Raw genomic sequence first — 12,092 nt, forward strand, 5'->3', positions numbered from 1 at the left:
CAGCGGGTTGTGAAAACATGAGTTTTATTTATAAGACAAAACGAAACAAACTATACTTGAATAAACTAACAAAATAACAAAACGAAAATAGACAGACTAGTACGACGAACTGACATAACACACGCAGAACGAACGAACAAGTACTTACTACAAAAACGCACGAACAAACCGAAACAATCCCGTATGGTGTAACATCGACACAGACACAGGAGACAATCACCCACAAACAAACAGTGAGAACACCCTACCTAAATATGACTCTTAATTAGAGGAGAACGCAAAACACCTGCCTCTAATTAAGAGCCATACCAGGCAACCAAAACCAACATAGAAACAGATAACATAGACTGCCCACCCAAAACACATGCCCTGACCTAAACACATACAAAAACAACATAAAACAGGTCAGGACCGTTACAGAATCTCTCCACGGCCTTTTAGAGGATCTAGATACATTTGCTATCCTCTCTGGATGAAAACCAAATTATGATAAATGTACCATATTACATATTGGATCACAAAAAAATACACATTTTACATTGCCATGTAGTTTACCAATTAAATGGTCTGACGGAGATGTGGACATACTCGGTATACAAATCCCAAAAGAAAGAAATGATCTCACTCCAATAAATTTTTATAGAAAGTTAGCAAAAATAGATAAGATCTTGCTACCATGGAAAGGAAAATACCTGTCTATTTGTGGGAAAATCCCCCTGATTAACTCTTTAATCATATCACAGTTTACCTATTTGCTTATGGTTTTGCCTACACCTAGTGACCTGCTTTTTAAATTATATGAACAAAAAATATTCAATTTTATTTGGAACGGCAAGCCAGATAAAATTAAAAGGGCCTATTTATATAACGAATATGAATTCGGAGGGCAGAAATTATTAAATAATAAAGCATTAGACCTCTCACTAAAGGCATCAGTCATACAAAAGTTATACTTAAATCCAAACTGGTTCTCTAGTAGATAGGATGAGACATTCGTACCAATGTTCAAGAAGGGCCTTTTTCCCTTTATTCAGATTACACCTGCTCACTTTCGGTTGCTTGAAAAGGAAATAATCTCCAAAATATCTTTATTTTTTAAACAAGCCTTAGAAAGTTGGTTGCAATTTCAGTTTAATCCACCTGAAAGGACGGAACAAATAGTACAACAAATCTTGTGGTTAAATTCAAATATAGTAATTGCTAAAAAAAACTGTATTCATCGAAGAAATGTTTAAAAAAGGTATAATTTTTGTGAATGATATCATAAATAGGACTGGTGGAGTAATGTCACACATGCAGCTAACACAGACATATGGAAATGTCTGCTCTACCCAAAATTACAACCAATTAACATACATATATTAGAAAAGAGAATGAACAAACTGATATAAATGTCTTCACAGCCTCACCCAACCAACAATCTGAGCTCAAGTGACCAGCTCAACACATCCACTGAGCCCTACGCAGCTTGGACTGAACCATTACTGCAGTTATGTTGAGGGTAGGCAACACAACTGGAAGTTCAGATAAATACACTACACAGCTGAAGTCAGAAGTTTAAATAGACCTTAGCCAAATAAATTTAAACTCAGTTTTTCACAATTCCTGACATTTAATCTGAGTAAAAAATCCCTGTGTTAGGTCAGTTAGGATCACCACTTTATTTTAAGAATGTGAAATGTCAGAATAATAGCAGAGATAATAATTTATTTCAGCTTTTATTTGTTTCATCACATTCCCAGTGGGTCATAAGTTTGCATACAGTCAATTAGTATTTGGTAACATTGCCTTTTAAATTGATTAACTTGGGTCAAACGTTTCGGGTAGCCTTCCACAAGCTTCCCACAATAAGTTGAGTGAATTTTTGCCTATTCCTCCTGACAGAGCTGGTGTAACTGAGTCAGGTTTGTAGGCCTCCTTAGTTTCATCAGACCAGAGGGCATTTCTACAAAAAGTACAATCTTTGCCACAAATGTGCAGTTGCAAACCGTAGTCTGGCTTTTTTATGGCTGTTTTGGAGCAGTGGTTTCTTCCTTTCTGAGCGGCCTTTCAGGTTATGTCGATATAGGACTAGTTTTACTGTGGATATAGATACTTTTGCACCTGTTTCCTCCAGCATCTTCACAAGGTCCTTTGCTGTTGTTCTGGGATTGATTTGCACTTTTCGCACCAAAGTACGTTCATCTCTAGGAGACAGAATGCCTCTCCTACCTGAGCGGTATGATGGCTGCGTGGTTCCATGGTGTATATACTTGCATACTATTGTTTGTACTAATGAACGTGGTACAATCAGGTGTTTGGAAATTGCTCACAAGGATGAACCAGACTTGTGGTCTACAATTTCTTTTCTGAGGTCTTAACTGATTTCTTTTGTTTTACTTTTACAATTGGGTACTTTTTCCTCCACTGATCCTGAACAAGTCCTAAGCGAAAATATCATGTCAAACACTAAATAGTGAATCTACTTAGACCCAGATGTATCTCTCAGTAGTCATTTTGTCGTGTGCCATTAATGATTATTGTGGCATCGTCTGACACCACACTGGTCCACTACACAATCATACTGTATGTTGTAGTCCTTCCATGCAAGTACATGACGTTACATTTTTGTTCTTGTCTTCTCTAAAATGTAAGAGCTGTGCAGAAAAAAAGGAAATTGGGAAACAATAACTCTGAGCCATAGCTAGAGCTAGTTTTGTAAGTGTTGCAAAAACACAGCTTTAAGGGTTCCCAAACTGAGTCGTAAGGCCACATTCACATATTATTTAACTAAGCAAGTCAGATGAAAACAAATTCCTCTTTTCAATGACAGCCTACCTGAGCTGAACCCTCCCCTAACCGGGATGACACTAGACCAATTGTACACCGCCCTATGGGACTCACCATCATGGCCAGTTATGATGCGGCATGGGATTGAACCAGGGTCTGTAGTGAACCCTACAGTGCCTTAGACCAATGCGCCACTCAGCAGCAGTACATATATTGATAGACAAGTTAGAGACTGATTCCCTTCCACATTCAGCAACTATGGACAACCACATACTTCAAGGGTAACTTTGATGTTCCCTCTACACATCAAAATAACAAAAATGAATTTATTTAAAAAAAAATTGTGGTTTATGAGGTCAGAATACGGCCATTGACAACCATTCATTTTATGGTAAAGAAGTAAGATAGGAGGTTCTCTCTTCAAATGAAGCCAGAAAGGACAACCAAATATTACTAGAAGTAAGTTAGATGTTCTCCATACATAGAAAATACACAACATACTTATTCCTTTCAAAAATATATATTTTGATAGCGAAATTCAAAAAACATGGATCAGTCGGTGTAAAGGCAGTCAATGTTGTTCTCCTCCTCAAACGAGGAGGAGCATGGATAGGACCAAGATGCGGATTGAGGGAAATAAGCCATCTTTTAATAAAAACAGCAAAACAATACAAAACTACAAAACAACAAATGTGACTAACCTTCAACTGTCCTGTGAGGACACAGGAACAAACACCCACAAAACACCAGTGAAACCCTGGCTGCCTTTGTATGACTCTCAATTAGAGACAAACAATACACACCTGTCTCTAATTGAGAATCATACCAGGCCGAACACAAAACCCCACATAGAAATACAAACATAGACAAACCCACCCAACTCACGCCCTGACCAACTAAAATGAATACAAAACAAAGGAAAACAGGTCAGGAACGTGACAGTCGGGTTGATAAATATGTCTATTTCAGACTAAATATGACTTAATTTCAGATGTATATACCATTAGACAATATTATCCATCATATTTAAATGCTTTTCATCCATTTTGATGTGATTTTTATAGAATTTTACAGTTTTCTTACAGCACATTTTTCCTGAAACCCAATGTTGCATTTCTGCCATTCACAACTACAACAAACTGTAAAGGCATTGAGTTTGTAGAGACACAAGCTTGATGTAGTCATTGAGTGCTAGGAATATGGTACCAAATACTATGTTTTTTACTACTTTGCTACACTATAAGTGAAATTTGTCTAAATACTTATGACGTTTACAAATGGCGGGACTAGATCTCTAAGGTGCTTTCATTTTCTAAATGGTCATTCAGATATGTAAGAAAATACCTTCAAGTAAAAGGTGACATTCTATACTGTCACCTCATATGAACATTGATCTCAAATTCAAAATGCTCTAGTACAGAGCCAAATGTAACATTTTAGCATCACTGTCCAAAGACATATAGTGCAGGGTGTAAAGGTAGACATCATCAGTAAAGAGAAATTAACAATCATTTAGTATGAGACAGTACAAAAGTTATGTGTCAGGGGGCAGGAAGTTGTAATGCAAAGACACATGTTCTGTAACATCACTTGACTTAGAGGAAGCAAACCTTTTTTGCTGTATATTCATTACACTAACGGTGGCATATAGTTAAGCCTACTAATCGTCCATGTTGTTATTGTTTGCTTTGTGCCTTGCATTTTGAAGTATATGAAAATTGCTTTACAAATAAAGGTATTATTAGTATTAGTATATTATTAGTATTGTCATTAGAACTATTATTATTCACAATGTGGGGCTTCAATACCCAACCTACAGACTATAGCAAATGAGGTCACTTAAGGTGTGACTTGTTGAGTAACAATATGTGAAACTAAAGCCGGGCAGACACTACACGTTTTTAGTACGATCTACAAGTTCCTGATCAGCTCCCGGCGCATTCGACCAAATCTTTAGATCAAACCCAGTGTAAAACATAATTCCACAGTCTCGTAAAGTGTAAGCACATAACCCATTTGCGGATGATGGCTCCCACAGGCTCCCGGGCACTCTACGGGCACTCTACGGGCACTCTACGGGCACTCTACGGGCACTCTACGGGCACTCTACGGGCACTCTACGGGCACCTACGGCATCCCGGAAATGTTCAAACATGTTGAATATATTCGGCCTCATTTAGTAGTCCAAACATAGTAGTCCAAACATACTGCCGATTACTAGTTCATTACGATTTGACTTGACTGAATAGTTAAATATTAGACCAGTCAAAACATTTCTATTGTATTACAGCCATACCTAGTGGGAAAGGATTTCAGAAATTGTATGAAAGCTAAGAAAAAGCCTGTGGGTGTGTCAGGGCGTGAGCACCTGAGAGATCCTGTATAAAACAAGTGGGCTGACCCACTCTCACACTGTATCTCTTTAGTATCCTTATAGGAGCACAGAAACTACTTCTACTACTACTACTACTACTACTACTACTACTACTACTCTCACACAGTGAGACTGACTGATCTTCACTGAAAACATGAACAGCAAAGAGTCTCAGTCTGGTGAGTAGCCTTTAGTTTATAAAGATGGGAACTCAAGTCAATGGTATTGATTCGTTTTTTTATGTGCTTTTTCCTTTGAACTTCATGTGCTCTAGAAATATACTGATGTATAGCAGTGGGGAGCATTATTTTATATTACTCCACTGCTTTTATTTCCTGGTCAAGCTGACACAAAATGTTAACATTATTAGTTACATTATAATGTACAATAATGTAATGTATATGTAATGTATAATAATGTAATGTATAATAATATAATGTATAATGTCAGTGGAGTAATTCATATTTAAAAATAAATAAATAAATTGAAACATGTTTTACTTTAGGTAAGTCTTTATTTTTTTACATTCATAACTAACAATGTGTTTTATTCTTGTAAGCGCTTATTGTATATGACTGTTTTAGAGCACTACCTTCTCTATCTTTCATTCTCTTTCTCACCTGCTGTAATGATTCTAAAAAGGAACACATGGATTTAACATGTATTTTTGTGCTGTGGCCATTATTTATATATTAAAACCAAGAGATTGCTTGGTATTTGATGGGAGTCAATTTAGCAAAAAAATTATAATGGCATAAAAACAGTTTAGCACATACAGATGTAGGATCTTAATTTGATAAATGTTTTGTTGCTGAAGGTTTTCCTGCACAGCAGCAAATGCAAAAGTTTAGTGGATTTGCGTTTTAAGTACTCTAAAGTTTCTAATGTCCACGTTGCAAGTTCAGACTTGATTTTCCCTAACGAACAATATGTCAACCCCGACAAAAATGCCCATTTATTATAATCCATATAATAATTCACATTTCTTGTTGCTGCAGGATTATTTTCCTGCTGTATCAAACTGGCTCAAATTAAGATCCTACATCTGTAGAGGCGATGCTCACAGATTATTTTGTGCAGACCATGAAGTACTGCTTTGTGTCAAGAAGTGTGAATCTTAAGAAATTAGCCGTTCCTCAAAATTTGCCAACGTGTGTTACATGAAGACTAGACCTCTTTAAAAGTAAACAGCCATGTCCATTTAATCCAACAGAATTCCAACTGCAGATACAAAAGGAGGTCCGGATTGTTCTGGTCGGGAAGACTGGAGCTGGGAAAAGTGCAACAGGAAACACCATTGTGGGGACAAACACTTTCAAATCAATGTTTTCTTTGACTTCTCTGACAAAAAACTGTGACAAGAGAAGAGGGAAGGTGGGTGAGCAAAGTGTAGCTGTTATTGACACCCCAGGGTTGTTTGATACTACATTGTCCAATGAGGAGTCACTGAAAAGGATTGCTAAATGCATCTCTTTCTCTGCACCTGGTCCCAATGTGTTCCTGGTTGTGATCAAGCTGGCAAGATTCACTAAAGAGGAAAAGGAAACTGTGGAGATAATTCAAAGGTTCTTTGGTGATGAAGCATCAAGATACAGCATGGTTCTCTTCACACATGGAGAAGTTCTTGGTGATGATGATAATGCTGGTGCAACAATTCAAAAGGCCCTGCATGAAAATCCAGATCTGAACAGTTTACTTTCCCAATGCAAAGGGGGATATCATGTCTTTAACAACAATGATAAGAATCCCTCCCAGGTCACTGAGCTGCTTGAGAAGATAAACAATATGATGAAGATGAATGGAGGAAGCCACTACACCACTGAGATGTTCCAGGAGGCTGAGAGAGCGATTGAAGAGGAGAAGAACAGGATCCTGAAAGAGAATGAAGAGAAGATACGCAGAGAAGAGGAGAAACTGAAGGAAGACAAAATTAAACAAGAGGCCCGGGAGAAAGCGCTTAAAGAGGAGAATGAGAGGATCCTGAAAGAGAATGACGAGCAGAAACACAGACATGAGGAGGAACTGAAGAAAATGAAAAAAGAAGCTCAGGAGAAAGCGATTAAAGAGGAGAAGAAGAGAATCCAGAGAGAGAAGGAAGAGCAGAGACTCAGGGAGGAGGAACTGGAGAAACTGAAACTGGAAAAAGAGGCTAAAGATAAAGAAATAAAGGAGGTGAGAGAAAAACATGAAAGGGAGGCAAGAGAGAGAGCTGAAGGAGAAAATAGCTTTATAGATGGTTTTCTTAAAAGAGTTGTTGAACCAGTGGTGAAAGCAGTACAAGGTGCTTGCGGCATACAATGAACATCTGAAACAATGCTGTTCGAGAGTCCCAAGCTTAGTCACATTGAATGTAATTACAATTGTATTGAATTGCATTGAATGCATCTACAGACAGTGTACTCTGTTGCCATTCTAATGTTATAGTCTGTAACTGTAGACCCATTGACTTCTATAGATGTATATTCTATAGCTTACATAAATCTCTATGACATTTAACCTGGCTCTGCTGTGTCTGTGATTGTTTCCATTTATGTCAATAGTAAACATTATGTAATGAGAATTTAGACAAATGCCAGCTACAATAGATTACATTCAATGTTTTCATTTATATTCAATGAGGATATTTTCTTAAAATAACACAAATAATCATCATGACAGTTTATTAAATCTGGTAATTAGCTACATACGTGATTTCAGGGTAGTTTTCCTGCATTGGCATTATAAATAAAATATGTTTTAATCAACAACAAAAAATAAAAAACGTCTTCATTCAGTGCATTACACTCCATGACTCGGTTGTTCCATGGACATATGGGTCGGTGTTCACACCATTGTCATTATGACATCATCAATATGGGACAGAACAGTGGAATTCTTTAGATGGATGCACACAGTTGTCCAGACTCTGTAAATCATGATGTTTAAACAGTGAAGTAATAAAGAGACTCTCTGGCCAACACAATTAAGGGAGAGCGGCTACGTCCCAATAGTCTTATTTATCTTTCCTCCTCCTCCTTTCCTACAGATCACTAGATAGATTAACTGGTTAGAACTGGTTATGAAGGTTAATAGCTATAGCCAAATAGTCATGAATCTTTTTAAGTTCCCTCATATTAGTTGATATATAAACGTGGCCGGGACCTTTTCCTGGTCCTGTATAGCTTCTCCTAGAGGTAAAGTTTATGAGGAATGGAAGCCATTGACGGTTATTGAGACACATATGTGAGCCATGGTGGCCTGGTCTGTCTGAGTCCTCCAGGCCAGCAGAGGGAGAAAAACAAATCCTAAACTCTGGGACCGACTGACAAATTGGCATCCTATTCCATATATAATGCACTACTTTTGACCAGGATGCATGGGGCTTTGTTCAAAGTAGTACGCTATATAGGGAATAGGGTGCCATTTCATCCCAAACAGACAAGGAACCAGCAGGCCTATGAAATCAAAAGTGCAGTGATTTTCATCAGTAATTATAGTAAAGATGATGTACACCTCACTCACTTCATATACAATTATTACTCTCAGTTCTCTAATCTCTCACACACAGGTACGGGGAAATGACCAGCGAACATTTACCATTTCAATACAAACATCAGGGGACAAACCTTAGTCATTCAGTCACACACATACTATCTCTCTCCCTCTGACACACATGCAGGCGCAAGCTCTCTCTCACACACACACACACACACACACACACACACACACACACACACACACACACACACACACACACACACACACACACACACACACACACACACACACACACACACACAATTTGTTGGGAGTCAGCCAGTCAGCCCACTAGGGGGAGCACCACTTAAGTCTGTCCCTCCGGTAGGGGCAACCAAGGCACACAAGGCGCAGACAGAGAAGCGAGACCATTCGCCTCCTTCAGGCACACAGAAGGAAAGCTCAAACCAATAAAACAGCAGCCCGGACAGGAAATTAACTCATCTTGCTCAGGGGCGTGGCCAGCAGGGGGGCCCAGGATTGCAGTGCGGAATCTGCTATCCCTCCAGCCAATCGGACGTCTGACGACCACCGTCGCCGAGCCGTTGTTGTTGTCCAGATGGGGGAGATTAGGGAGGGAGGGGGAGGGGAGATGGAGACTGGATAGCACCAGCCGTTAGGCTGCAGAAACAAGGAGGAAGAGAACGAGGCTGGGTGTAGTAGACGTCTCCCTGGTTTAGGGACAGCGCCCTCTAGTGTGTCAGGAGACATGCTTCAGTCCATAGGCTCCCCCAGAGAAAAAGCTTCATCTTCCTCGTCCACAGGATCCAGAGACACCACATTCAGGTCCAGAGGCAACCCTGAATCATCTGACACGTCCTCCAACATCCCTCCCTTCTCCTTCCTCCTTTCATCCTCCACCATCCCTCCCTTCACCTTCCTCCTTTCATCCTCCACAATCCCTCCCTTCTCCTTCCTCCTTTCATCCTCCACAATCCCTCCCTTCTCCTTACTCCTTTCATCCTCCACCATCCCTCCCTTCTCCTTCCTCCTTTCATCCTCCACCATCCCTCCTTTATCCTTCCTCCTTTCATCCTCCACCATCCCTCCCTTCTCCTTCCTCCTTTCATCCTCCACCATCCCTCCTTTATCCTTCCTCCTTTCATCCTCCACCATCCCTCCTTTATCCTTCCTCCTTTCATCCTCCACCATCCCTCCCTTCTCCTTCCTCCTTTCATCCTCCACCATCCCTCCTTTATCCTTCCTCCTTTCATCCTCCACCATCCCTCCCTTCTCCTTCCTCCTTTCATCCTCCACCATCCCTCCTTTATCCTTCCTCCTTTCATCCTCCACCATCCCTCCTTTATCCTTCCTCCTTTCATCCTCCACCATCCCTCCCTTCTCCTTCCTCCTTTCATCCTCCACCATCCCTCCTTTATCCTTCCTCCTTTCATCCTCCACCATCCCTCCTTTATCCTTCCTCCTTTCATCCTCCACCATCCCTCCTTTATCCCTCCTTTCATCCTCCACCATCCCTCCTTTATCCTTCCTCCTTTCATCCTCCACCATCCCTCCTTTTTCCTTCCTCCTTTCATCCTCCACCATCCCTCCTTTATCCTTCCTCCTTTCATCCTCCACCATCCCTCCCTTCTCCTTCCTCCTTTCATCCTCCACCATCCCTCCTTTATCCTTCCTCCTTTCATCCTCCACCATCCCTCCTTTATCCTTCCTCCTTTCATCCTCCACCATCCCTCCTTTATCCCTCCTTTCATCCTCCACCATCCCTCCCTTCTCCTTCCTCCTTTCATCCTCCACCACCCCTCCTTTATCCTTCCTCCTTTCATCCTCCACCATCCCTCCCTTCTCCTTCCTCCTTTCATCCTCCACCATCCCTCCCTTCTCCTTCCTCCTTTCATCCTCCACCATCCCTCCTTTATCTTCCTCCTTTCATCCTCCACCATCCCTCCCTTCTCCTTCCTCCTTTCATCCTCCACCATCCCACCTTTATCCTTCCTCCTTTCATCCTCCACCATCCCTCCCTTCTCCTTCCTCCTTTCATCCTCCACCATCCCTCCCTTCTCCTTCTCCTTTCATCCTCCACATCCTCTTCCTCGTCTTTCCCCAAGCTCTGCAGGTCGGGGTCCCGGAGGAGGGGGGCGAGGGGTCGCCCCAGCTCGGGGGTGCAGGGGAGGGACTGGCAGCGGAGGGAGAGGTGAAGGTCAGGGGTTTTAGGTTGTCAATCTATGCATTTACAGCAAGTATGTACACAGAGTCATGGGTGCATGCAATTATGTCTGTCAGTCTGTCAGTCTGTCTGTTATTGTATTTTAAATTAGAGCAGAGGACTGCAAGGTTGAGGAATGGTGTCCGATAGTCACCGACCAGGTTCTCAAAGGCAGCCAACGTCTAGCCCAAAGTCCTGCACGCACAAAGAACCATAATCATCATATTTTAATGTAGCCGACTAGCTGTAAATTAGTTTGTCTGCCTAGGTTAAAAATATATACATGTTTTATTTCTACACAGTATTTACTCAATAGAGACACACACTGTGATAGAGTTCTACTCATTAAACATTAAAACAAGAATGGAACCTCTACAATGTACTGCATTGATTCAATACTCAAGTCCTCCACAGCAGTTACATGTGATTATGTTCAATAAGGGAAAGGAGAGTACTTCTTTTCTGGGTCAAAGTGGAAAAAAATTGTTCTATGGTGCTATTTGACAGTAGACCTACTGGGGTTGTGCAGTGGTGGTGAAAAGGTTGGGTTAAGGGTTTGTTCATACACTGTCCGTTTGTTGTGTGATAGTAGTAAAGCCTTGATTTAGGGTTGTGTGATCGTGTAAAACGGAAAAACATTGGTTAACTGTGTGCCTGTCATTAACTGGGGTTGTGTGTGTGTGTGTGTGTGTGTGTGTGTGTGTGTGTGTGTGTGTGTGTGTGTGTGTGTGTGTGTGTGTGTGTGTGTGTGTGTGTGTGTGTGTGTGTGTGTGTGTGTGTGTGTGTGTGTGTGTGTGTGTGTGTGTGTGTGTGTGTGTGTGTGTGTGTGTGTGTACACCTCAGGAAGGTAGGAAGTCCGGATCAGCCTCTATCCGGGCGATGATCTCACACAGGATGATTCCATAAGCAAACACATCCACCTAGGGGTCAGAGTCAGCCAATCACATCTGATCAATAACATCTCACTTGGCATATTCACAATAATACACCTTGAAAGAGCCTGGTCATTTGCTAGAAACATACATATTAGCAAGACCCACTAGACACAACCAGAAAAACACAGCAGGAACATGGAACAGTTGTCCTTCCAGATTGCATTATAGCATAGTACTACTGTTTTGCATTACTGTGTTTGCTTCCTCTTATTATGCACTCGGACTAGTGCGATAACAGCCAGGAAACAGTAGAGTACTGTTAGTATCTTTTCATCATAGACCTCTCATCTCAGCACCTCCGGGGCCATCCAGTAGGGGGAGCCCATCACTGGAG

At 41.0% G+C, this 12,092-nt stretch overlaps 1 protein-coding gene and 1 pseudogene across 1 annotated transcript; one reads left to right on the forward strand and one right to left on the reverse strand.

Moving 5' to 3' along the window:
• Window positions 1-10,832, reverse strand: part of LOC129841048 (uncharacterized) — a 73,781-nt pseudogene extending 62,949 nt beyond the window's left edge.
• Window positions 5,205-7,852, forward strand: LOC129841561 (GTPase IMAP family member 9-like). Its single transcript, XM_055909895.1, has 2 exons — window positions 5,205-5,322; window positions 6,357-7,852. The coding sequence occupies exons 1-2, from the start codon at window positions 5,298-5,300 to the stop codon at window positions 7,442-7,444; spliced, it is 1,113 nt and encodes a 370-aa protein (XP_055765870.1). The 5' UTR covers window positions 5,205-5,297; the 3' UTR covers window positions 7,445-7,852.
• Window positions 10,833-12,092: the final 1,260 nt, after the last annotated feature.

Source organism: Salvelinus fontinalis, chromosome 42, assembly GCF_029448725.1.
Source record: "Salvelinus fontinalis isolate EN_2023a chromosome 42, ASM2944872v1, whole genome shotgun sequence".
Classification (NCBI taxonomy): domain Eukaryota; kingdom Metazoa; phylum Chordata; class Actinopteri; order Salmoniformes; family Salmonidae; genus Salvelinus; species Salvelinus fontinalis.

Excerpts from the sequence above, each read along its gene's own strand:
- LOC129841561 (XM_055909895.1), top strand. The coding sequence starts at position 5,298 with ATGAACAGCAAAGAGTCTCAGTCTG. Across the intron at positions 5,323-6,356 it reads CAGCAAAGAGTCTCAGTCTG|AATTCCAACTGCAGATACAA; the intron begins GTGAGTAGCCTT and ends TTAATCCAACAG.